This window comes from Hyposmocoma kahamanoa, unplaced genomic scaffold (assembly GCF_003589595.1).
Source record: "Hyposmocoma kahamanoa isolate Upper Pololo Valley unplaced genomic scaffold, ASM358959v1 202, whole genome shotgun sequence".
Classification (NCBI taxonomy): Eukaryota; Metazoa; Arthropoda; class Insecta; order Lepidoptera; family Cosmopterigidae; genus Hyposmocoma; species Hyposmocoma kahamanoa.
The window spans coordinates 1,867,590-1,892,714 of record NW_020653726.1 but is presented as its reverse complement, the minus strand read 5'-3'; the positions used below and the strand labels follow the sequence as shown (position 1 = coordinate 1,892,714).

Sequence of the window (25,125 nt, the reverse complement as noted above, 5' to 3'; positions counted from 1 at the left end):
TAAGAGGGAAAATGACGTATCACGGTCCGAGCGGAAGCGAATCCTACAAAACCTAGCACATTATCAACCGATTGGTACAATAAGTAATTATTTATTGTCGCAATGTGTTGCAACTTCACATACATTTAACTTAGGGGATTGTAATGAACTGCTGAGTTCGCAAAAATCCCCTGGGGCATTACACTAGGGGATCCTGGTGGACTCAACGCATTATATTATTTAAAACCACTTCGCGAAACTGGAATATCGTATCTTGGATGTTCAGTTAAATGGTAGACTCATCAGCGAGGACAAAGTACTTCATTGTCTTCTGTAGCTGAGACCCATTTGTATGTGATTGCCTGCGAGTGCCTGGGAGCGCGTGCTAGTGCTTGCATCCTAGGTCAGTAGTTTTGTCCTACGCAGCAGTAAAACCATTTCCGCAAATCCCGAATTCGAAAATAGTCATTAAGTAAAATTCTGTGGTTTTAACAATTCTATGTTGCTCTTTGTAGCCATATCTATACATGTATCTATAGAACTATGTGGAATACTTTTTTCCGACTATTGCTCTGAATGCATGATGGAGTTAAAGCTTTTTCTGACCTGCGCGCGGTGTATTGACACCGTTGGTCGCGTGTCGTCGATCAAATATTGATAAAACTTTGCTTCAATGATCTACCTCATCTTTACGTCTGCCTCTCCCGTCTTCTTTTCGAAAAAAGTGGAAGATTTTCGATCGAAAGCCTTGTCGTTGGCCTTCCACGCAAGGTCCCTCGCAAGGTAACACTTCCCAATCTCCATTACAATGTATGTCTTCACTTGGTGGTACTTCAGGTGCACTGTTGAATATGAGACAAAAAATTTAAAGACATTTCAGAGTGCAAATAACAATGTTCAAAATCCGAATCCCAAGGCCTGCAAAGAATTGCCTGCCAATCTGATTAGGTGGTCCTGAAATATGTACCTCGTTGGTCGGAACGTTGGTGGCGGCGGTGGAGGGGTAGGTCTGGTCCATCTGTTATCTGTTCTTTCCTCTGGTTCTAGAAATTTGTAATGAAATCTGTTATTAGTTTGGACAAGAAACGTTGGAGATTGTTATTGTAATTGAGATCGTAATACCTATGTGCATAAAATAGTTACCTACACCTTTGAGGCAGCCTGTGTACTGTTTACTATAATTAGATAAATATCCAGATCGATCCATGGCTATGAGACAGAGGATTGTATGTTGTAAATAGGATTATTTTACTTCACAGAAACATGATTTTATTTTTAAAAGTAAGTAATTCTGCATTCAAAGACGTTCAAAAAGTTGTTTGCCTTATTTAGGATTCAGACCGACTAAATATGAAAAAATCCTCAAAATACTTTTAAACATGATTTTCTGTAATTTTTCGCAGTTGTACAGTTAACCGATTTCAAAACAGGATTTGAAGTTGCCAATCGGTCGTTGGCTGTAAAGTATTTACTTTCTATTTATTCATTTCTCTAGCGTGGCGGACTATTACACTAAACCATAGGTTCCCAAATTTTTTAACTCACCGCTCGCCTAGGCAAAAAAAAAATTTCTACGCGCACCACCACAAAAAATAGTTGAAAACACGTATTTTTTACATTAACTTAATACAAAAAATCACATCGAAAAGCAATTATATATGTAATGTACCTGTTGTAGCGTACATAGATAATTCAGGTCTTTTGTGCCTCAGACACGATCAACGCCCCTAATTGCTTCCGAGGCCCCTACCGCCCCCTAGGACTCTTCAGCGCCCACTGGGCCGGTAGGGACCACTTTGAGAAACTATGCCCTAAACCCTTAGCAGGAGACCCAAACCCAGCCGTGAGACGGAACTATTCGTGGTTCTTGATCATACGTTATTATCTGTTTGCTACTTTCTTCTGTTCTACCTTCTGTATAAGCGGGTGAGGATGATTCTGTCGGACAACTCGGGTTATAATACGTCCGAATGAGTGTCACCCTTAATCTCGCGAAGGGCTTTGTATCCTCCTTCGTTACGTCTTTATTTATAACTGCTGGACCTATTGGCTGTGGCGGGGATGACGCTTCATTTGGTGACTGTGACAAATAAGAAAAAGTAGTATTATACCGTGTAGGCGTACTTGTTAATACAAAGATGGGTACAGCAGATCAAGTTTTAATAATATAAGAATTTGGATAAGTAGGTACGATTTTGGATCCCCAAGAAGCGGAATAAGTATCCAGATATTGCTAATTATTTTTCAACTTACATCGAATTTTTTTCCACTGTCCGTTCCAGCATCTAGAGGGTACAGATTTAGAACAATATTTTCCGCCCAGCTATTGTTTTTTGAATCACATAATTCTAGATTATATACTCCCAGGAACCAATCAGGCGAAGGTAGTATACTGGTAACAAGAGAGATTAGATGTTTCTCTTTATTTGCACGAAAACTGGCCAATGTCGACATGTTTGTTCTCGCTGGGGCAGTGGCTTTTATGACTGTACGTACGTTTGTACCAAGCTGCAATCAAATAATACTTATCAAACACCCATTTATCCTTTACATTTTCGTTAGAAAATAAATTATATTTACGTGGTCTAATATTTCCATCTCCAACTTTGTAGTATTTCCTTGTTCGGCCAGCATCTTTAAACCCTCAGTTGCGTAAGTAGAGTCTTTATACACGTAATAATTCTTATTATGAGATGCACCAACAACATCACTGAAAGCTGCTACTACCTCTTCTTTGTGATCTCCGGTTGGACTCAACTGGGGTTCAGGATATAGATTTTTATGCGTGTTGTAGGACCACGTACCTTCAAATTTCAGCTATGAAAAAAAGCATCGTTGATTCTAATCGTAATTAAGGTACATTCTGTAAATTAAGTCAATCGAAGAGTCAAGATTGAATTAAAACAATAAGGGCAACTTACTTCGTAACGAGCTTCTTCACACACGTCACAGTTGTCATTTTCTGTCGGTTTCATATCTTCGTTTTTTCGCCTATCTTCACATACTTGTTTGGCTAAAGGTCCCGTAGAAGTATACCACACATCAGGTTTAATTGCAACATACGCTTGTATCGTAACGCATTTATTATTCTTATTTGGAGCCGTCCACAGTACCTAGAAAGCAAATATTATAATTGTGTTTCTATTACTACGTAAAAATATATTTTGTAATTTATATTTGAAATACGTTCGTAGTATCCCTGTTTGTGGTAACGATTGTATTAAATACTTAAATACATGTAAGAAATCATTTTGTAATTTATATTTTAATTTAAACATAGCACGCAATTTGCCCAAGCCTGAGTATAATAATGTTGTTAGAAAATTTAATGCAGACAACGACGAAAAAAATTTTTTTTTACAAGTAGGTAGAAATGGTATCTAGCCCTAATGTAATTCAATGTCTAATTTCATACATTTGCATTGTAGTACATAATAGTATATAGCAACGCACGGTCATCTGTACAGACAATGAGAATGTGCACAGAATTTTGGTGTTCTATGTGTGTATAGCTTAGCTGGAAGAAAGATGGTAATCATTTACTTTAATATAACTCTGTATTTGGGCAGTAGTAGGGTAAATATTGGGGTCGCAATTCACTCCCTTTGTTACGTAATTAAAATCTTTATATAGCCACGTAATGATTACATGCTAATACACACCTCTACTGATTTTTTAGGTAAAACATCTGTCTGCATTAGAGTGTTTGCACAATTGGGCATAACCATCGAATTTGTAAGGTCTGGCTGTATTTTCCCTGGCAACAGATGATGTGGTCTGCGAGGGTTCTTTTCATTTTCGTTCAGATCTTCTTGAATCCATATTGTAAAAGCGATGAACGTGGTTTTGTTGTCTACTGTGCTAAGACGGACTGAAAATTGTATTATGGTTAAGAATATTGTATTGGAGGTGAATAGATCTGTTTTAAAATGTTTAAAAGCCTGGTACAAATTCTTCGGAAATTCATCTTATTATTGTACTCCAACCTGCGTAATAATCATTACTCATTTAGGTTGAAATATGGTATGAATCGAAACCGGACTAGCACCTCTGAGTTTCTGGGTGCGAATGTGCGAAATTGAATTTGAAATTTACCATGAGCTTTAGAAGTCCCCCACCCGCATAGGGCCAGCGTGACGGACTCCGTAGTCGTTTTAAGCCGTCTTAAACCCTCGCCTGAGGAGAGACCCGTGCCCAGCAGTGGGACGTATAAATGGGTTGATGGTGTGGTGTGAGTGTTCAAAATACATTAGAATCCCGTGTTACAATTCCCCGGGGCATTTATTTGGATTTTTGTCCATACAGATTCCTTATAAATAATGTCGAAGGTCGTAAACGTAATAAAATATACAAGATAATTACATCAACATTAATAAGATTAGCGTAATGTAATGCCTGAAACGGTTGAACAAAATAAATAACACATATTTACAACTAAAAAAAAAACAAAACATAATTATAGTGTTTTTATTAAAGAAAAAATAAGGAAAACTATATACAAATACCTCTAAAGTACCATTGTGAGACGGCGTCGTATCTATAGCTTCTTTTATGGGAAGGCTTGGGCAGAGTAGTAACAAGGTTTAAGCGGCAAACACACAGAGAATGGGTGCGGGTCGGGTCGCCTGCACTCGGTGTGTTGTCGTCTGTAGAAATACACGGATACCGCCGCGGTCTCGACCCGCCCCTCGCCCGACATGCACCCGCTCTCTGTTTGTTTCACGCTTTAATTCGAGAGCTGTCGATGTACAACCGCTCTGGCTTGAAATTGCCACATAGGTAGAGCTTGACTGAATCAAACTTATTTTTAATTTATCTTATTGATATTATTTTTATATTTTTTGTGACATTTTAATTTTGTTTTTAAGTTGTTGGATGGTTTTTAAAATTATGAATTGTATTAAATTGTATTTTTCTACTATGGTCTACGGACTGAAACAAACAATTATTATTATTAACGGTATACTAAGATTGTGTTCTTGTTCAATTTGTGTCTTTTCAATGAAATATCTTCATCATCAACCCATTAAATACGTCTTACGCTTGGACATGGGTCTCCTTTCAGGCGAGCCTGGGGGCAGGTTTCATCACAATGTCTTCGTTCACCAAAAGCTCGCGGTAAAATTCCAATTAAATTTTACATTAAATTCCGCGAAATTCAGAGATGCAAGTCCGGATTTGAACCTTAATGAAATGTATACTATTTTAATTCCTCTTTCTGTTTTATTTACAATTGCACTTCTGTCGTATCCAAATCCAAGAATCTGTCGAATCCAGAATTTGTCCTATACCGAACGAGGGCCACTAGGATTAAGTACATGTGCAGCTAGACTAATATCTATAACTCACTTGGATATTGCCGATTTGGTATGTACTCTTGAGTCGCCAGATCGAGATCTACGATCTCAAGTACAAATCGATTGTCTGGCTCCAACGCAGCCGCTGTTGTGCCCAAAGGAATACGGTTACATAATAATAGCCGATCATCCACCAAAAATCCATGGCATTTGACTAAGATTATGCAAATGCATAATTTTCGAAGTAAACCTGTCAAATGTAAATACAGGACAACAAGACAAAAAGTTCATTAATACGTACTATAATAAACAACATCACATTCGTTGCTCTGGCCCTGTAAGTACTTTCGTCCTCTCCGAAACAATTACTATCAAAATCAAATAAGTAATACATAGGGCGCTATATAAATTTCCGGAACTGGCCACTTACATAAACAATATTTAAAAAGTAATTACAACATTTGACAATGAAACTCTTTGGCTGTAGAATAGTTGTTTTACATGTGGTCTGTGGTTTCATCTGACTGTCACTTGTTTTTACATTGTGGTGTCATTTTAAAAATTGGTTGTCTACATCACCATGGATTTAACTCGTGAAAATTTTCGTAGTATGATTTTGTACGACTTTAAGTGTAATTTAACAGCTCAGCGGCGCTTCACTCGGCTTCAAACTGCATTTGGCGATGAAGCACCATGCAAGACAACTATTTATAGCTGGTTTACAGAATTCAAACACAGTCGTGTGAATCTCAGTGACGAATTTCGTGACGGTCGCCCGTCCACTGCTGTGAACAACAAAAACATCGATGCTGTGCACAGTATGATCAAAACGGACAGGCATGTGACATACCATGAGATTCGGGCATCTTTAGGCATAGCCATGAGTCAAATACAATCAATACTACACAAACATTTGGGTGTGAAAAAGCTGTGCTCTCGGTGGATCCCACACAATTTGACTGAGGCTCATAAAACGGATCGCGTCACTTGGTGCAATGCCATGGTTGAACCCAGGTTCAAAGAAGGGGCGTCAAATTTGGTGTGGGACATAGTAACAGGTGACGAAACATGGATTTATAGTTATGATCCCAAAACAAAGCAGCAATCGAGCGTATGGGTCTTTCGAGATGAGCCGAAAAACAAAGTGGCGCGCGTGCAAAGTGCCTCTAAGCGGATAATTGCTTCTTTTTTAATAAAACTGGACACGTAGCTACTGTTGCTTTGGAGAATCGATGTACCGTGTATCAATAGTGATTGGTACACGACCATTTGTTTGCCGGAAGTTATTGACAAACTCTGTAAAAATAATCGTAAACGCCGTATCATCTTGCACCACATAATGCCAGTTCTCACACGGCCAGACAGACAAATGAATTTTTGAAGGAGAACAACGTTGACCTAATGAGCCATCCCGCGTACAGTCCCGACCTGGCACCTTGTGACTTTTATTTTTTTATTTTTTCTAAAAATTAAGAACCTACGCGGTCAACGATTTTAATCACTTGAAGAGACTGTCGAAGAGTATGAAAAATATGTTTCAGAGATTGACACGGAGGAATGGCATAAATGTTTTCAAAATTGGTTCATTCATAAGAAAAAGTGCATTACCGCTAACGGAGAATATTTTGAGAAACAATAAATTCCATACATTCCGGAAACTTATAGTGCGCCCCACGTACTAGATTAAATTTAAAGACGCATGATGCGAATGAAGCTTCATATTGTCTTATAACTTGGTCGAGTACCTATTGCTTATTTGACAGCTGTTTGACAGTTATTGTTTCGGATGAATGTCAGACGGAGAACGAGAATAGACCCCCTAATCCCAAAGTAAGTAGGTAATTAGCAATTGTGTCATGGAAATCAGAAACAAGGACGCTACCGCAAACATCTAGACCCGAGACAATTTTTTTTAGAAAAGTTAGTTTTTCTATGTCTGTGGTTTTCTACATTAACCCAGCCGGCGATCGAATCTGGGACCTCAGAGATCGCGACACCATGAAAATCAGTGTGCAAGGCATTCGACCACAGTGTTAGTGTTAATTAAATGAAATAGGTAAACATGTATATCATAAAACTTATTAATGTCTATCGATTGTTACACATCGACACTATTTTTCGTATCTTGGTATATTTGTTTTTTTTTTTCAAACTTAATGGCGGCACTTCAAATGGCTACTTGTATTTGTTATTGGGTGTTTGATGTACAGACAAACATGCAGACACTGAAATATATGGATATCTAATATATCTAGCTAAGAAGTTAAAATAATGAATATGGCCATAGTATGGAAGGTTTACTTGCGTATTTGCCTACTTGGCACCTTTGAACCGAAACGGACCATTACTGCATTATTTGTCGAATAGGCAAGCAAGGCAAATATGCCAATACAAATACAAATAGCCACGTGAAGTTCCACTATATTTTGTTCATATCCACATCTGCCGCCCGCTAGCTAGACAAAATAATTTTTTGAGATATCATAAAAAACCATAACCCAGTTTTAGATTATTGAAATTGTTTAATGGTATTTCAGTTATGCATCGTTTTGGTACGTTCCGATAAGTCGAACACGTTAACTAATTTTAACTGTCTTTAAAAGAAAATTTTGTACTCTATTTTTGCTATTTAAAACGGATTTTTGACCATTTGTCATTAGCCGCGTTTTAGTTAGTGGACGGCAGATATAGTGTTTATGTTTTTTCATGTTTTTTATTTGCATAAATTTATGTAATTTTTATCCTTTAGGAGGACGAGTAATGTTTATTGCAGGTTGTAGGTGCTGTGGTAGATTTTATGACACGCAAAGTATTAAGTCGAGTGTCTTTTTATTTAATATTTAACATTGTCTAATACGCACTTATCTGTTTTGTTAGTCAATGCGAGATAATCTGTTTAATACTACTAAATTATATAAATGTAATCCAGAAAAATCTGTTATTGGCCTTAACACCGACTAGCATTCAGTATATTTTATATGGCTGTTGATTTTCTTAAATAAATGAAAAAAAAACAACGTTTCGGGCCCATTATAGGTCCCATGGTCACGGCTGAACGAAAAAATAGTTTCAATTTCCTATTTAGTAACGTATATTTCAAAAATTAACGAATAGATTAGGTGTACACAAATTTTTATTTATATAAAATTAAATGGTGTTGGTGATAGAGCTCACACGCTATGTAAAAGTTTTTACAATAGTTAATGAAGATCAGCGACTTACCCGTAACCACGTAGTCTAGACCCATTATAACATCCTAGTCCTCTGTTATCTTCTTTATTACTCTTTAAATACAGCTCAATGAAACGGGATAACACATAAGTGTCCAGTTTACTACTAACTAGCGGCTCTTATTTCATTAACTACATTAATTTTCATGACACGTTTTGAATTGCATCCCTGGATTATGTAACGACTGAATTATAAACCTTACCAGTAATGGAATAAAGGTTATTGCATTATGTATCATACTCTATAACCATCTTGATGAGATAAATGCGACTGATGAACTTGTTTACTTTGCGTGAATTGAACTAAATTTTTTTTACTAATTAACAATTAATTCAACATTTCTCAACGATTCGATGTCGTTTTGAGTTCAACTGAGCACCTTAGGTTGTAGTAGCAGAAGATCTCCTTATGAAAGAATTCGTCTAGAGGTGGTAAGCTTACGGCCTCCTAGAGGTCTAGGACCTCGTTTCCCGGGCCGGGTAATATTTGTATGGCCTACATTTATTTCTCTCATGAGTTTGGATGTAATTTGTGGTTGTCTATGTGTGTGTCCATGTTACCTGCGACACAGGGTTTCCCTAGTGCGGGACGTTGTGGAGTGTGTGCAGTATTGTGAGCATTACTGCGTTCCGGTTTTGGAGGGTAAGGGGTGCTGGTGAAACGACAGGCACATGGGACTTGTCAACTTATGTCTCAGAGTGACGGGTGCAATGGTAGTGCAAGATCAGATGTTTGCACTTTAAAGCTCTGAGTGGCACTGTAACTGTTATAGACAGGCGTGTAAGTGTACCATCAGGCGCACGACTTATTCGTCCCGTCACTTGATGTTATAAAAAAAAAGGTTAAACGACATGAACTTTTGTGAATTATTTCAGGTCTGGGTGTTCTATTAGTGAATTCTGTACCTCTGGTACTCCGTACCTCACAGTACAATGAATTTCCTAGTTTAAGACTGGACAATACGGGTGGTTGCTGATCTGTCATCTGCGGTGTGTCATGTGAGGGCGCGTTCCGTCAACACTTACAAATGTACGTAACTCAAAGTCATATGTGCATGCTGCCACACTGATTCGAACCACTCCCACGTGTCTGTAACATGGGAGTAGTCAACGTATGTCTCTGGGTGACGGACGCAGTGGCAGTGTCCTCGGATCTTTGCGATTTAAAGCTCTGAATGGCAATGCAACTGTAGATAGGCGTGTCGGTTACCACTTGGCGCAAATATGTTCGTCCCGTCGCTGGGTATCATAAAAAAAGGTAGAAAATTACTTATTAGAAAAAGAGCTTCATTGGCGAGGTTAAAAATAATAACATAAAGGGATATTCATATTTATTATCTGACGGAACTTTCCGTGAATTATACTTGGTTACATACAATAGCGTCGGTAAACTTCCCTACTCCAATGAAACTATTTCTTTCGGCAAATCTCGTTTCTTGGAAACCCAAGGATGTCCAGGCGCGATTGGGTTCCCTATTCTTCGTTCCACTGAAATTAGAAGAAAGTTAGACGGTTACAAACTAAAAATAGCTGCTTTTAAACATAACATGTGTAGTAACATATATTAAGTAGTATTATATTATTACCTGTGGTAACACTGTCTAGTTGGCGAAATATTATTTACATCGATTCGTCTTATTACTTCATCTTTAGAATACAATAGGACAAAAGATTGACCCGTCTCGGTAATAGGGCATCCTGCATTGCAGTTTGACTAACCGCCCGCCGTGTAAAGGATTATGAATGTAGTCGCAGCGTCTAAAGGCCCATTTAGATGAAGAGAGTTTCTCGTCTTGAAGATACGATTATCGAAAGAATATAAAAAAGTTTCCTCGTCTAAACGTTCGCAATTATCGGCCTTCCACGTGAGTGATAATCGCCTCGCCTTTGAATATTGAACGTCTCCGTGTAAACAGAATTTAAAAACAAAAATCGTATTTCGAGTTTTTGTACCAGTCAGTCGCTACCATGAGTGCAGTGAGCGCACTGCTTTTGTAAGACAAGAATTAATGAAAGTAAAAGGAAAAAAAATGTTGGAGAAAAGTTATAAAATAAAAATAAAAATAATAAAAGTATATTTCTATAAGTTTCAATGAAGTTAATATTGTCAGTATTTCCGAATTTGGATGATTTTTGCATCATTTTGATATATCCGTAGTCCACCACAGTTATCACTCAAAACAATTCTAACCGATTTGTACGATACTCGTATGAACTTGGAACCTCCTCGAGAACTCGGAAGCACCAACCTCCTTACTATATATTTCTATTTGTAAACAATCGAAGAGGCGTAATCGCAAGCAACTTAATAGTTAGTAACTTGCGAATCTCGTATGACACAATCGTAGGTGAGATTTTAGTCCTTGTCTGTATGTAAACATTATGATACGATAATCTTATGGCGATTAGGTATTGATTGCGATAGTTGCGTACGATTTTTCGCCACGAAGCGTGCGATAAACTCTCTCCATCTAAATGGGCCTTAAGCCATCATGCAATCCTGCAATGCGTCCTGAGAGACTCCATACGTGGGCCATATGTAGGATAGTGTATGAGCAGTCTCGCGGCGGACTGGCATGCAGGTAGTGAATGGTCCGTTTAACGCACGTGCCATCGTAAGGCTAGCACGATAGCGCGAGAGCGATATAAAGCGTGAGATACTGCTATTATCATGCTAGCCCTACTGTATAGTCCAAGCAACTAGTTTAAACACTTTTAGGTATGGCACTTAATTCTAAACTTGATGATCTTTATGCGGAACTAACTTTGTTGAATTAGTAAGAAAAGAACCGGTATTTTACGAAGTCGTTACAGGTTTAAAAAAAAGGCTTGATGAGTAAACAAATAATTCAATACTAGTTTTCAGAAAAAGCATTTAACGCATCCATTATTCGTACGATGGACCAAGATCATTAAGTCCATGTACGCTTTGAGCATTAAGAAGTGTTAATGGTGTTATTACCGTATTGTAATAGAAATGATAAACCGTTCCAAGAGACAATATTCATCGGTGCAAATAATATTTTTTCACCTATAAGTAAAACCAATCTCTTTTACTTTTTACAAAACTTGGATTTTGTATTCGACTCTCATGGAAACAAACAGATACTACATCGTTTACAACAATTTATACTAATACCTGCAGTATTTCGTTCTTCGTCGGAAGAACAATCTTCGGTACATTCTTCAGTACTACTCATCTTGTATTTATTTAGGCATTCCTTCGGCACCAACTTTTTGTACGACGGTTTCGTCTAAACAGACAATACAAATAGTGTATATACACCAATCTTTAAGATTTGTTTTTACTACAAAGTATATATGATACTATCTACCTTTATTTTTGAAAGTGTATAATGTGTAAATACCTCAGAGACTACACTGTTATGATAATTATAATACTGACTAGATCGGCGAGCCCGACGGCAACAGATCTTTATGAAAAGTTAATAATATTGTAACATACGTGAATTAATGCAAAGACGCCTCAAAAGCAGAATCAAAACTTGTTTTCGACGATTGCATTATAAAAAATAGTTACGAGAATAATAATTAGGGACTATACGTGTAGAATTGATAGGGCAATCAAATGGAATGTACGAAAGGAGCCTCGTCTGGCGCACTCGGCAATAAACAATAACAACAAATTTTAGTACAAAGTACTAAAGAAGCCGTCCTCAAAAATTCGTGGAAACATCTATTTGCCAAGTTTTATTGAAATCGGTTCAAATTCAGGTCAGATTCATCCCCCAGTTTGCCACCCTGGAAGGTGGAATATTTTCTTTAAATTAAAAAAGAAATTAAATGAGACTAATACCTACTGAAGTACCCTCTTTCCAAAAAAAAATGTAATTTTATAGCTAATTGTAATATTTAAATTGTAATATTTAAGCCGGAGTTATCAACACGTATCGTAACATACAAACAAAAAAATACTTTCGAATTGAGAACCTCCACCTTTTTTAAAGTCGGTTAAAAATACGCCGATTGGCAAATCCTTTCACCACGATGGCAAGCGTTATAATTTACACCATCAATACAATAAGAAGGGCAAATAAAAACTTACATCGTCCACTACTACTCCATTGACAATGTGAAAGCGATCCACTCGTCTGTAGCCTTCACGTTTCCCGTCTACACATTTGCCCTCACAGTCCCAAGGTTGCCACTGAGACACCGGACAATTGTCTTGGGATTCGGGATCTGGCTGAATTGGGTTTTCACTAAAAATAATTAGATTTTATTTCAGATCTTTTCAGACTTCTGAAAAGCATCCCCTTTCAAGCATCTGGTAGTTATGAATTGGCTGGGCTACCTAAGCGAGTATCGAAAGGATAATTATAAGCATGCTAAGGAAATAATACTTTTATAATACGGCTTGTATTATAAAAGAGTGGTTATTTAGTTTATTACATTGTTATATTACATTGTATGTATGTTAGTCCTTAAGGTATACATTATATGGATCAGGTCGCCTGAAATAAATAACTAAATAAATAAATTAAAAAAAATATATAAAGTAATATGGAAATATCTAATTTAATGTGATTTTACATTATAAACGACGTATCACGCATCTGGAATCAATGGAACGAGATGTGTTTTTATAACTTACCTATATAGTTTCAGTTTCATTCTTAAGCAAAATCAGCGTAATAAGGTATAAATATTTTTCAAAGAAAGAAACAAACTTTAGGTGCCAATAATTTACTTTAGTCGCAGTAGAACTTCTTGTGAAACGGTTCGTCCAGGGTTGTACCTGCCACCTTACCTATTTCTGCCGCCAAGCAGTAATGCAGCATGCAGCAGCGGTGTTGAGTAAGGGTGATGGTGAAATTACAGGCACATGGGACTTGTCAACTTATGTTACTCTCAAGTTTTTGCGATTTAACGCTCTGAGTGACACTGCAACTGTTATGGTCAGGCGTGTAGCTTACCATCAAGCGCACGACTTGTTCGTCCCGTCACTTGATATTATAAAAAAAATCTCGAAAGTTACCAAATGCGTTGTTTATGACAAGGAGGACAGAATAGGTAATGTTACGTTTACCAGTAATAAAGGCGGCTTCGCCTAAAAACGCGAAACGCGAAAACGCGCCGTGGAAAGAGGGCCGCCCGAGCGTGCCCGTGCTCGCCCTTGGCGCCCTGTTCGGATCCGCCCCTGGACGGTTACTTTAAAAGCACGGCGCGAGAACGCGCGATACAAATCACAATACCTATGCGCCGCCACGTGCGTCGGCCCGGGGCCCCCGGATTCCCCATTTCGCGAGCTCGCTGATATTAATCGGCGCGTTTGACATCACGGGCCGTGGGAACGCACCATAATTGGCGTCCATATTATTTTTATAAAACTTTGTACATAGTCATTTTTATTTGACATTGGTGGAATCATCGATTATTTCGATGGGGCCATAACATTTAAAAGAAGAAGAATTATATAAACATATTGTACGATATGTTGCTGGCACGTTAATAAATAAAATAAAAAGAGAATGAGAGAAGTTCTAGACTAGAACTATTATGGCTCACCCCCCGTCGTTGCCGCTATTTTGATACCTGGAAGGTTCTTCCGGTTCCTGTCTGTCTTCTCCGTCACCATCCTTATCTGGGCCTGGGGTTTCTCCTTCTACAATAAAGAAGAATGAAAATGTATAAGCTTAGCGTCAGATTAATTTACTAAAGTTAAATTATACAATAGTTTCGTTCCCACCTGCAGCTTCTTCGCAATTCCTATGGTAAGTTTTCACAAGTTTAATCTGCATCTTGCCAAAAGGTAGCATGTCTTTCATATCGGTTTCATAAAATGGAGAGTTCCTGTCGTACGAACTCATTTGGACGCGTTTTACTGCATCTTGTGGCACTGTAGGAATATTTGGCGACTGAAAGTGACAAAAACTGAAAGTGTTGGAACGACTTGTCTCTTTCCTTTGGAAGTTTAACGTCAGTCTTGCAGTTTCAAAAGAAAACGCAAACTGGGTTTTTTCAAGGCAAATATTGGCAAGTAATTTGATATCAGGATCGATCCACCTAATTTATATTTTTCTACATATAATTATCGCCGTTTTCGTATTTATTATTACCCAATTCGAACTTAAAACTTCATTATTTTTAACAACATGTATCATTGTGATAAAGTAATAGCTATCTAGGTTCTATTTTCTGCCTCAGTGGTCGATCAGTTACCACGCCAAACTGCCACGCAGAGGTCCCAGAGTCGTTTCCCGGGCCGGGAGAAATATTTGTATGGCTTATATTTATTTGTCTTGTGAGTTTGGGTCTAGTCTAATTTATGATTGTCTATGTGTGTAAACCTTATGTCGCGGGTATGGCACCCGCGTTTTTTGGTTTCACTAGTGCGGGGTTATGTTGAATGTGTGCGTTATTATTATTATTGTAGCAGTAGTACAGAGTTTGAGTTAGGGTAAAACCGGGATAGATGCCGCAGTGGGATAGGTGCTACGTTTTCAAAAAACCTAACTTCCACAAATCGCAACAAAGAATAATTAATTTAAATGAGGAGTATAAACACCACTCATCAAAGTTCCTGCAGGGCTTCGTGTGAAATAGACGCGTTTGGCTTGTTCATGCGTTTATCTCCGCGACGAACACAGTAAACGTTTCATTCAGACGCAAGTATTTACTGTCGCATAACTTTGTAAGTTATAACAAATTCCGTTTTATTTTTATTATAACTATACACGGGTTATTAACTGCGCACCTAGGTGTCAATAATCGCTCTTTTTTATATAGCTTAGTTATATAATAAAAGGGCATCTATCCATATCGAATAGGATAGTCGCCTCAATTTTTCGCGGTATAGGTGCAAAGACAGAGGCAAAGGACAAGACAAGAAAGTTAGGAAAAGAAAATAAAAAAATACATTGTTTTAGTGAAAAAGACATGTAAATGGTAATAGTTTAAAAGTAAGTAAAAGTACCAAAAAGACAAATTATTCACAGTTGAAACAGCGAACATTTTTGTATAGAATGTTTTGATAGCTACAAAAATACGAAGTGAAGTAGGTAGTAACTTTAAATACGTATATATTTATTATCAAAGATGTAATAAGTATATACAATATATTAAAGGTTACAAATAAAACATTTTATTACGAATTTTACTATTTTATTCTAAAGAGCATCTATCCTTCTTAGTATTTTCATCGTGTGGCGTCTATAGGTAGGCGTGTCTATAGGTAGGTGTATCCTCAAAAAAATAGGTTTGCAAAAAGTCAATTTCTACAAAATCAGTAAATGTTAGATCAATAAAATCAAGTCTTCATGTAATATAAAAGATTAAACTAGTGTTATATCCATAGGAATGAAAATTACTCTAATGATTTTTAAATTACGAGACCCTTTCAAAAAGTGGGGCATCTAACCTGGTTTTACCCTAAGAGTTTGTCCTGGGATGTACTGCCACCTTACTTATTTCTCCCGCCAAGCAGTAACGCGTTTCATTTTTAAGGGTAAGGGTGCTGGTGAAATTACAGGCCCATGGGATTTGACTCAGGGCGATGGGCGCAGTGGCAACGCCCTTCAGATCTTTGCGATTTAAAGCTCTAAGTGACACTACAACTGCCATGGACAGGCGTGTCGTCTACCACCAGGTGCACGTCTTATGTTCATCCCGTCCCTAGATATCATTAAAAAAATATACTTACTGTTATGAGTTGTGATAGTTTAACTGTAGGTACGTGTAACCGAGACACGTCATACAACACTAGCCATAAAATGTACCTAATTTAATTAAAATAATGTATTTCTTTATTATCTCGATACCTCCAATGAACGCTACTTTATTAATTAATGAAACTGAATGAACTACGCCAACTTTATTTTTTGATCATTTTTGTAAACAGCCATATATAATTAACAATATTATGCTCCCCGAATTTGTGAAAAAAAAATAAAGAAACAAAAAACAAAGTAAAAACAGAACAGTCCAAAAATTAAATGCTGCTGTAAATTCCATGTTCTTAAAACCTGTAACGGAGGGAGATATCTATAACCTAATCCACCGCTTGCCCAATGTGCTTAGTTGTGGTATTGATGGCATTCCACCAGTATTGATTAAGGCTTGTATACACGAACTAACTTCACCATTAACATTTTTAATAAATCAATCCTATAATGAAGGAACTTTCCCGGAGAAATTAAAAATAGCTAAAATTAAACCGATTTTCAAAAAAGGTACGAAAACTGACGACCCTAGCCAATATAGGCCTATAGCGCTGCTTCCCGTGTTATCCAAACTGTTTGAAAAGACTATGACCAACCGAATCTATAATTTCTTAGAAACATATAACTTACTCGATGAAAATCAATACGGGTTTAGAAAAAAGCGATCTACATCGGAGGCGGCATTTAAATATGTACAAGAGATTCTTAGCTATATCAATGACAAAAACTATGCTGTAGGAGTCCTTCTAGACATGTCAAAAGCGTATGACAGAGTTTCGCATGCAGTCCTTCTCGATAAACTGCATGGAGTAGGCATAAGGGGAATAGCGCTTCAATGGATTAAATCGTATCTATCCGACAGAAAACAATGTGTACTAATTGACCATCATGACGATGATACAGGCGAAATAAAAAGCGTACTTTCAGAAGTAGTTACCACCAATTGGTCCATCCCGCAAGGCAGTGTAATGGGGTGCATCTTGTTTATAATTTATATAAATGATTTGCCTAAGATTTCAAACACGCTAAGTATACTATTTGCCGATGATGTATCATTGTTATTCAAATGCAAAAACATCGACCACAATACTATAACTGAAATAAAAAATTCTTTCAATAATGTAAAAAACTGGCTTCTAGAACATAATCTAGAATTAAATTTCAACAAAACGAAAATAATACAGTTTAAACCTTATCAAAAGCAACCATTAGATTTAAATACAATTATAAACAACCTCAGTATAGATGAAACAAACAATTTTACACTATTAGGAATAACATTAGATACACATTTAAATTGGAAAAATCATATCGATAACATAAAATCTAAATTATCAAAGTTTACTTATGCACTAACCGTTCTTAAAGCTAATACCAGGCGTGAATGTGCTCTATCGGCATACTATGCTTACGCTTACGCGTGGCTTCGTTATGGCGTAGTGATGTGGGGCCACAGCACTGAGGCAAATGATTTATTCATCTTGCAAAAGAAGTGTCTGCGCATCATAGACAACATACGCCCAAGGGACACGTGCAGGCCGCATTTTATAACTGACAAAATTCTAACATTTCCGTCTATATATATATTGGAAACTGTCATGTTTGTTAGAAAACATTTAAAATTTTTTGAATTTGTTGGAAGCGAACGTCGTAACACTAAACTAGTACTACCGATCCCGAAATTAGAAATGTTCAGGGAAAGCCCGCTCTACCGATATATCTTAATTTATAATAAAATTCCGGACTTACTTAAGAAAGAAAATGACAACATACTTAAAACAAAATTAAAGTGTCTCCTAACAAATAGGTGCTACTATAGCGTAAGAGACTTCATGGAATCTACTCTCTAGTTTTAACTCTTGTATAACCTCTATTTTAAGAACCTACGTTTATATCCTGCTGTTTATGTACAATTCACTTTGCTACACCCCGACGGGGTATGTTTGTACTTAGTATGTAATGCTTGTACCAACATTATTTGCAATAAATAAATAAATAAATAAATAAATAAATTGGGGTATAGTATTCAGTGGAGGTTCCACATTAGAGGTATCGATCTTTTGGTGAGGTGTAAATTCAGACGATGTTATTTAAACCTAAATTAACATATTAACATTGGAGTCCTTTATAATTCTTTAAACATTACATAAGTGAAGTACTTATATCTGTTTACCTCGTAAGATACTCCGCTGTCAGTTCCAGCGTCCCACGGATATAAATTAAGCTCTCGTTCTTTTAGCCAAGTATTATCTTCTAAGCAAAGCTCGAACCTTGCGACACCAAGAAACCAATCAGGAGACGGGTAGATGGCGACTACAGTCGACAAGAGATGATTGGCTTTATCGGCGCGGAAATATGAATAGCTTGTGCGGTTCATCTTGCGATAGCCGTGTCCTTTGCCTTTTATCAGGGTTCGAATTCCATCGCCAATCTGCAGCACATTTGACCTATTTAGAAAATCAAAGCGTTGGAGCAACAATTGTCACCCACTTTTAAACTCACTTTTTCGATAATTTCAGCTTCTAATTTACTGGAATCGGCGTTCTCTGCCAGCTCCTTTAAACCATCAGAGGCAAGAGTTCCAGGTGCCCATAAAATGTAATCAGCAGCGTGTGACGCCCCAACAAAGCTGCTATAACGAGGTAATTTTGGGTTCTCAGGGAAATGCAACGGATGTGTATTGCGGGACCAAATGCCTCTGAATGATATCTGAACAAAAATAATTAATATTAAATAATCAGCAAAAAGCAGTGGTGAATGCACATTATATTTCATTTTTCGGCTTTTTTTTATTTATTGAAATATGATATAATAATAGCAACGCAATGTTATGGAACAGTGGAGCAAACAATTGCACCAATCACCTAGCCTCAACTAACGAATTCCCTGTGCTACTTATAATACTTATAATACCTACTAATAGAACTCGTACCAAAGTATGTAAATTATACCAGGCGCGTTATGGAGAAGCATTTATTTTAACCTATTGTGTCTCACTATTGGGCAAAGGTCTCCCCTAGAATCCTCCACTGCTGCTGTCTTTAACGATTTCCCACCACTCGTCTCAAACTTATTAAGATCGTACCGCCAATGCCTTCTCGGCCGTTGCGAGAAGAACAGAGAAACAATTTACGATTTACCGGAAGTCGAACCCGTGACCTTCTTAATGACGTCCTCAATCAATCATTAATAGGTAATACTACTGAAATAATCTTTATTTCACGAAACATAAATCTTAGATAACAATTCACTTATTAACGCACCTCGTACTTAGCATCATCGCATATGCTACATTCATAATTCAGCTGTGGCGAGACATCATCGGGCTGTCTGGAATCTTCGCACAGTTTTTGAGTCAGTGGCGGACCATCCTCAAACCAAAGATCGTCGTTCTCAGCCACCATTGCACGAAGAGTAACACAACCGTTTCCTGAAGGAGGCGCTTGCCAATACACCTACAATTTTATTAGAGTAGTAGTAAAATTTTTCTTCCTTGGAGACAGGCTAAGGCGGGAAATCGTTTTTATTTTTTAATCGTATTTACCGTGCTCATTTTGAAACTCCTCGTACGATTAATTTAATTTAATTTATTTATTTTATTTTATTTATTTATTTGCATATTAATAGATTTACAGAATTGTTTAATGTCAATTTTTTTTTAATTACAAATAAAATTAAATGCAGTACCTCCACCGAACTCTTTAAGTTAGATATAACTTGTTCGACAGAGTTAGGGCATCGATCGGAGAACTTGGCAGTTCCGAAGTCTTGAGGACGAACTTCTCCTGCTAAGTGTGAAATTAAACGCCGTGGATTTCTTGGATCTGGCTTCATATCTCCTTCGGCTGATATAATGAAATAGATGAAACGGGCTTCGTTGTCGTTCGTTCTTATTTTCACTGTGCCAACAAAACACATTGTTTTGTGATGTTTTGACAATTCTAACTGACCTACTATAGCGCTTAAATGGTCGTTCATGAAATGCTTAAGCTTAGATACTTATAAATTATTCCACTAGTAGGTACCTGATACTATGGCTCAATTTCTATTGCGCCAAAACGGAATGGAAGCGAATTTTTGTTACGATTTTGTATGTATACATAGCGTAATTAACTTTGTGGTCAATAGTGTAACGTACAAACTAGGTACGAGCCAAAAAATCACGTCACGCGTCTTCTGCGGATTTCTCGCACATGCTCTCGCATTCGCGAGAATTCCGGATGCCCTCGGCGACGCCGGGCGCATCCATGTGATTTAGCGCGAAGGCGGCGCAGCGTGAAGTCAATCGTCGAAGAAATACTAGAGCCTCATGGCGCCAAGAAAGCTCGCTAATTCTCGAGCATTCCAACGACCGCGCGGGCCTTCTCGCGCAGCATAGAGAAATTGACGTTTCCTTTCCATTCCGTGTCAGATTGTAAATTGACCCTATATATCATTGAATATATGTATAATATGTACCTATTACAATATGTATTACGTATCTATGTACGCACCGTTATATATCATTTAGGAAGTCAAAAGCATTTGGCATAATTTATACAATTAAATTACGCTTCTAATTGAATTAAACACTACTCATCCGTAATTCAGATGAATCCCATGAAAAGAATGTGTAAGAAAGTCTAGGTGTTGGTATTAGTTCACATAAATAAATTATTAACTAAGCAAACTTACCCACATATAATTGTTCTGGAATATAAACACCTTCGGCTCCTACAACAGTCAATCGAAATCTACCGTCAGAAGCCGTTGACTGTGTAGTAGCACCGTACGGTCGTCGGTCACACCGATATCCAAAAACCGAAACAGGACTAAAGTAAAAAATTACAAAGAACAATACACCCCTAATCATTTTCCTAAGAACGGATAAAGAAAATAAAGATAAGTAAACACAAAATAGACGATTCTTCTACGAAACATGAAGCTAAAGTGTTTTCGTTGCTAGGTATTATTAGCAGACCTATAGAACCACGTACTTGAACCTATGTACATGATAGGGCAATTTAAGGCGACATTTGATAACTGCAAATTGATCTAATTTCTGCATTTGTTGTTGTGGTGTGTGTGTGTATATATATATATTATATACATATATGGCAAATGTAGTACCTATGTATACATTTGGTACAAATCGTAATGAACACATAAATAAATTTTGCCTACATTCTGCTGTTCGTACGCCACTGCACCCAATAAGAGGGTGTCTATATGTTACTGCTTATAAAACAAATCATGTTAAATAAAAGTCGCAGCATAAACTAACATTTTCACTAATCAGTAATATTTCTTTTTTAAATTACTGAGTAAATAATAGTTAGAATTATTATTTCCGTTTTGTACTAAAAATGCAAGCTGCCGAGCGTTTAAAATTATTTTAAAATGATTTTTTAAATAATTTCATATTTTGACCCTAACCTGCCCTTTTAGGACAATAAATTGGTACAGCGTCATATCTCAGGTAGTTTGTGCTCAAGATTAAATTAACGTGTATGTAATTCTTAGATTAAACCATGATGAAACTGTTAATAATATAATTATTATTATGTAAGGTGGTGGTGTGTACAATCGAGACGACAAAAAAAAAATCGTCCGAAAACACGGAAATGTGACGTAAAAATGGAATAGGTGTGTGGTTGTCAAGCGTAGTGGTTTATCAACAAAATTCACTAATTTTCCATATAACATTGTCGTGTAAATGTCTACAAAGCCCACAAAGATGCCGTCGGCAACGAAGGATTCGACGATACTTAAAATTGCAGTGGAGATGCTCAATCCTCCGGACAAAGTGCCGCAATTAATCGGGTTCGACCAAAGTCAGCCACTGTCGAGCATAATACAGGAACTATGCGACCGGTGGAGCCTTCCGGACCCCGACAACTACGCTCTTCAATTCTCCGAGAGCAACAATCAAAACTATATAACTGAAAAGAATAGGAATGCGATAAAAAATGGGTCAGTTCTCCGTTTAGAACTATCTCCAGCAAAAACAGTTCAAGATATTCTTTTCAAAATCAACGGAGGTTCCGAACTTGATCAAACATCCGCACTGTGCAAGTTATCTACTGCTAGCAGCGACTTAACATTTGCTTGTGAATTTATCAACAAGAAGGGGCTTTCACTCATAATAAACAACATAGAGTCGGGTAAATTCAAAGGAAACTCTCTTAAATACGCTCTGATTACATTTGTGGAACTCATGGATCATGGAATTATATCTTGGGATATATTGGAGAATCAGTTTATACATAAAGTTGCCAGTTTTGTAAGCAATCAGTCGAGTCCAAATCCAGATCCTCAAATAATACAGTCGTGTCTTTCTATACTCGAAAATATTGTGCTGAACAGCTCAGGAAAAAACTCTCAAGTTGAAAAGGAGATTACAATTCCAAACTTAGTGTCACATTTGCACAACCTACATCAAGACAGTATTATACAACAAAATGCCATTGCGCTCATAAATGCAATATTTTCTAAAGCTGATATGACTAAACGAAGGATTATAGCAGCAACATTAGCATCAAAGAACATACGAACTATTATCTATGAGAATCTCATAGGAGCAAGTGACATTTCAAAGAATGCTACTAAAGATGCCCTGGGTACTGAGCTGGCACATCAACTGTATGTGTTACAAACGTTAATGCTTGGTTTGCTTGAACCTAAGATGAGGCAAAGAGCTGATTCTCAAGAGCAGGAGTCACAGGAAAAAATAAAAGAGCTCAGGAAAATTGCATTTGAAAATGACAACAGCTTCAATATTGAAGTTACAACCAGAAGACAATTAGGTAGTTTTTCAAAAGACTTTAAGAAACTGGGATTCAAATGTGAAATTGATCCTATAAAAGATTTCAATGAGGTCCCACCTGGGGTCTTGGCTCTGGACTGTATGCTTTATTTTGCAAGGAATTACCCAGAAGAATACACCAAGATCGTTTTGGAAAACAGTTGCAGAGCTGATGAGCATGAATGTCCTTTTGGCAAGACAAGTGTTGAATTAGTTAAGCAACTAAGTGATATACTACACATTGGAGAGCCTCCTAGTGAGCAGGGCCAGACATACCACCCATTATTCTTCACTCATGATCACCCCTTTGAAGAACTATTTTGCATTTGTATTGTTGTATTAAACAAAACTTGGAAAGAGATGAGAGCAACCACAGAAGATTTTGTAAAAGTATCCAGTGTGGTGAGGGAACAAATAAGCAGGGCTTTGGCAGCATCACCTAAAGGATTAGACAAGTTTAGACAGAGGATAAATCAGCTGTCTTATGGAGAAATCACGCAGATCTGGCAACAGGAAAGGACAAACAGAGAGGTGTGGGAATCTCACGCAAAGCCTATAGTAGAATTGAAAGAAAAGATCACTCCAGAGATTATTGACTTGATACAACAGCAAAGATTGGGTGTGTTAGTTGGAGGAACAAGATTTAAAAAGTACTCTGCAAGAGGTCAAAGGATTAAGGACAAATTCTGGTTTGTCAGACTTTCCCCTAACCACAAAGTATTGCATTATGGTGACTGTGATGAGAAAAGTACCCCAACTTTGGAAGAACTTGGAAACAAACTGGCAGTGACTGACGTCAAGTGCGTAGTTGTTGGCAAAGACTGCCCCCATATGAAGGATTTGAGAGGAAGGAAGATTAATCCTCAATTAGCTTTCTCTTTAATCCTCAAATCCGCCGAGATGACATCATTAGACTTTGTTGCTCCTGATGAACAAATCTTTGACTACTGGACAGATGGTATCAATGCTTTGCTAAAAGAAAAGATGTCAAGCAAATCTTACGAGAATGATCTTGAAACTTTGCTATCCATGGATATCAAGGTTCGATTATTGGATGCAGAAGGCATTGATATACCACAGGATCCACCACAGATACCAGAAGAACCAGAGGATTATGATTTTTATTATGATAATAATTAATAGGTCATAAGTGTATGAATTGTTGTACATATAATCAATGCTTAACTTTTAAGAGAAACAGCTATTCACAAAGTATATGCAGAGGTTGATATAGTCAATTGTAATAGTGCAATGAAAGATGCTCCGTAATTTTTTGATACAAACATTTCTCTATTTTGATTGTACCTATTATTTCCTAATAATCAAATGTAAGGATATTCATTAATTATTATTAAGCACAAAGTATTTACAAAGGTATTTTAAATTAGTGATCAAGTAGTTATAATTTTGAAGTAAGTCTTTTATTATAAACTTACTTAGTTTTTAATGTTGAATTCCATATTTTTAATGACTGAATTCCAATCTTCCATAAAATGTATTGTGTGGCCATAATTCCAATATATTTTGTATACCAAAGATCATGTCTAAAGAACAAAATATATTTAAAAATTATTAGTGTATAATTAAATATTACGAAATAAATATTGAATTAAAATTTTTTCATTGTTTTCCAAGAGCATGTGATTGTTGCAATTCTTCATGATATCTGTCGACTAAAATTGATATTTTTATTATCATTTATCATATATATTGCATTTCAATTATAGGCTGCTAACTGATGAACTGCAAGTCTGGAATTAATGTGTGAAGTCGTGATCAACTATATGCAGTCAAAACTTCATCTGCCAATGTTAGCTGCAGTCAATGTAAATAATAGTCTAAGAATCAAAAGTAGCAATTGACATTCTTCAGAGGATAGGACTTTTTGTGTTTGAAACAACTTTATTTTTTCAATAATGGCAAAGTTTATTGCTTGCTGTCAGTATGGACTGCATGCAGTCAGTCTGGTAGCAGCAAAAAACAAACTATAATCACCTTAGGTTATTATTATTTGGGTAGTAGCCTTATGTGGTAATGAGATTCCCTTCTTATAGAAAAAGTAATATAATCAAATTGAAAACATTTCCTTTTTTTGAAATCGGTTAAAACTAACCGTCTACTTCATTTTGTTTTTTCAAATCATGGTCAACGTA

General features: G+C 36.9%; 3 protein-coding genes across 4 annotated transcripts; 1 reads left to right on the top strand and 2 right to left on the bottom strand.

The window, feature by feature from the left end:
* Window positions 1-469: 469 nt before the first annotated feature.
* LOC113226963 (spondin-1-like) lies at window positions 470-9,037 on the bottom strand. Its single transcript, XM_026459805.1, has 9 exons — window positions 8,499-9,037; window positions 5,329-5,526; window positions 3,642-3,850; window positions 2,901-3,092; window positions 2,560-2,796; window positions 2,233-2,487; window positions 1,891-2,059; window positions 947-1,022; window positions 470-821 (listed from the first exon to the last, which is right to left on the bottom strand). Exons 1-9 carry the CDS (start codon window positions 8,521-8,523, stop codon window positions 650-652), a joined length of 1,533 nt encoding a protein of 510 aa, XP_026315590.1. The 5' UTR covers window positions 8,524-9,037; the 3' UTR covers window positions 470-649.
* A 226-nt stretch (window positions 9,038-9,263) lies between these two features.
* Window positions 9,264-21,183, bottom strand: LOC113226917 (spondin-1-like). Of its 2 annotated transcripts, none has more exons than XM_026459724.1 (10): window positions 20,863-21,183; window positions 19,876-20,087; window positions 19,452-19,643; window positions 18,691-18,897; window positions 18,362-18,619; window positions 14,217-14,385; window positions 14,036-14,132; window positions 12,573-12,729; window positions 11,646-11,760; window positions 9,264-9,994 (listed from the first exon to the last, which is right to left on the bottom strand). In XM_026459724.1, exons 1-10 carry the CDS (start codon window positions 21,038-21,040, stop codon window positions 9,903-9,905), a joined length of 1,677 nt encoding a protein of 558 aa, XP_026315509.1. In that variant the 5' UTR covers window positions 21,041-21,183; the 3' UTR covers window positions 9,264-9,902. The 2 variants fall into 2 exon arrangements, with proteins under 2 accessions (XP_026315509.1, XP_026315510.1); XM_026459725.1 differs by having other exon boundaries at window positions 14,063-14,132.
* Window positions 21,184-21,883: 700 nt separating this feature from the next.
* On the top strand, window positions 21,884-24,465 carry LOC113226892 (engulfment and cell motility protein 1). Its single transcript, XM_026459689.1, has one exon. It carries the CDS (start codon window positions 21,884-21,886, stop codon window positions 24,110-24,112), a length of 2,229 nt encoding a protein of 742 aa, XP_026315474.1. The 3' UTR covers window positions 24,113-24,465.
* The last annotated feature ends 660 nt before the right edge of the window (window positions 24,466-25,125 follow it).

Bases quoted from the DNA above. Each gene is read 5' to 3' on its own strand.
- LOC113226892 (XM_026459689.1), top strand. From the start codon at position 21,884: ATGTCTACAAAGCCCACAAAGATGCCGTCGGCAACGAAGGATTCGACG.
- LOC113226963 (XM_026459805.1), bottom strand. From the start codon at position 8,523: ATGGGTCTAGACTACGTGGTTACGG. The intron at 5,527-8,498 runs GTAAGTCGCTGA...TACATTTGACAG, and splicing joins TCTAGACTACGTGGTTACGG to GTTTACTTCGAAAATTATGC. The intron at 2,488-2,559 runs GTAAATATAATT...ATTTGATTGCAG, and splicing joins AGATGGAAATATTAGACCAC to CTTGGTACAAACGTACGTAC.
- LOC113226917 (XM_026459724.1), bottom strand. From the start codon at position 21,040: ATGATTAGGGGTGTATTGTTCTTTGTAATTTTTTACTTTAGTCCTGTT. The intron at 18,898-19,451 runs GTGCGTTAATAA...ATTTTTGTTCAG, and splicing joins GCGATGATGCTAAGTACGAG to ATATCATTCAGAGGCATTTG. The intron at 14,386-18,361 runs GTAAACAGATAT...TGTCACTTTCAG, and splicing joins ACAGCGGAGTATCTTACGAG to TCGCCAAATATTCCTACAGT.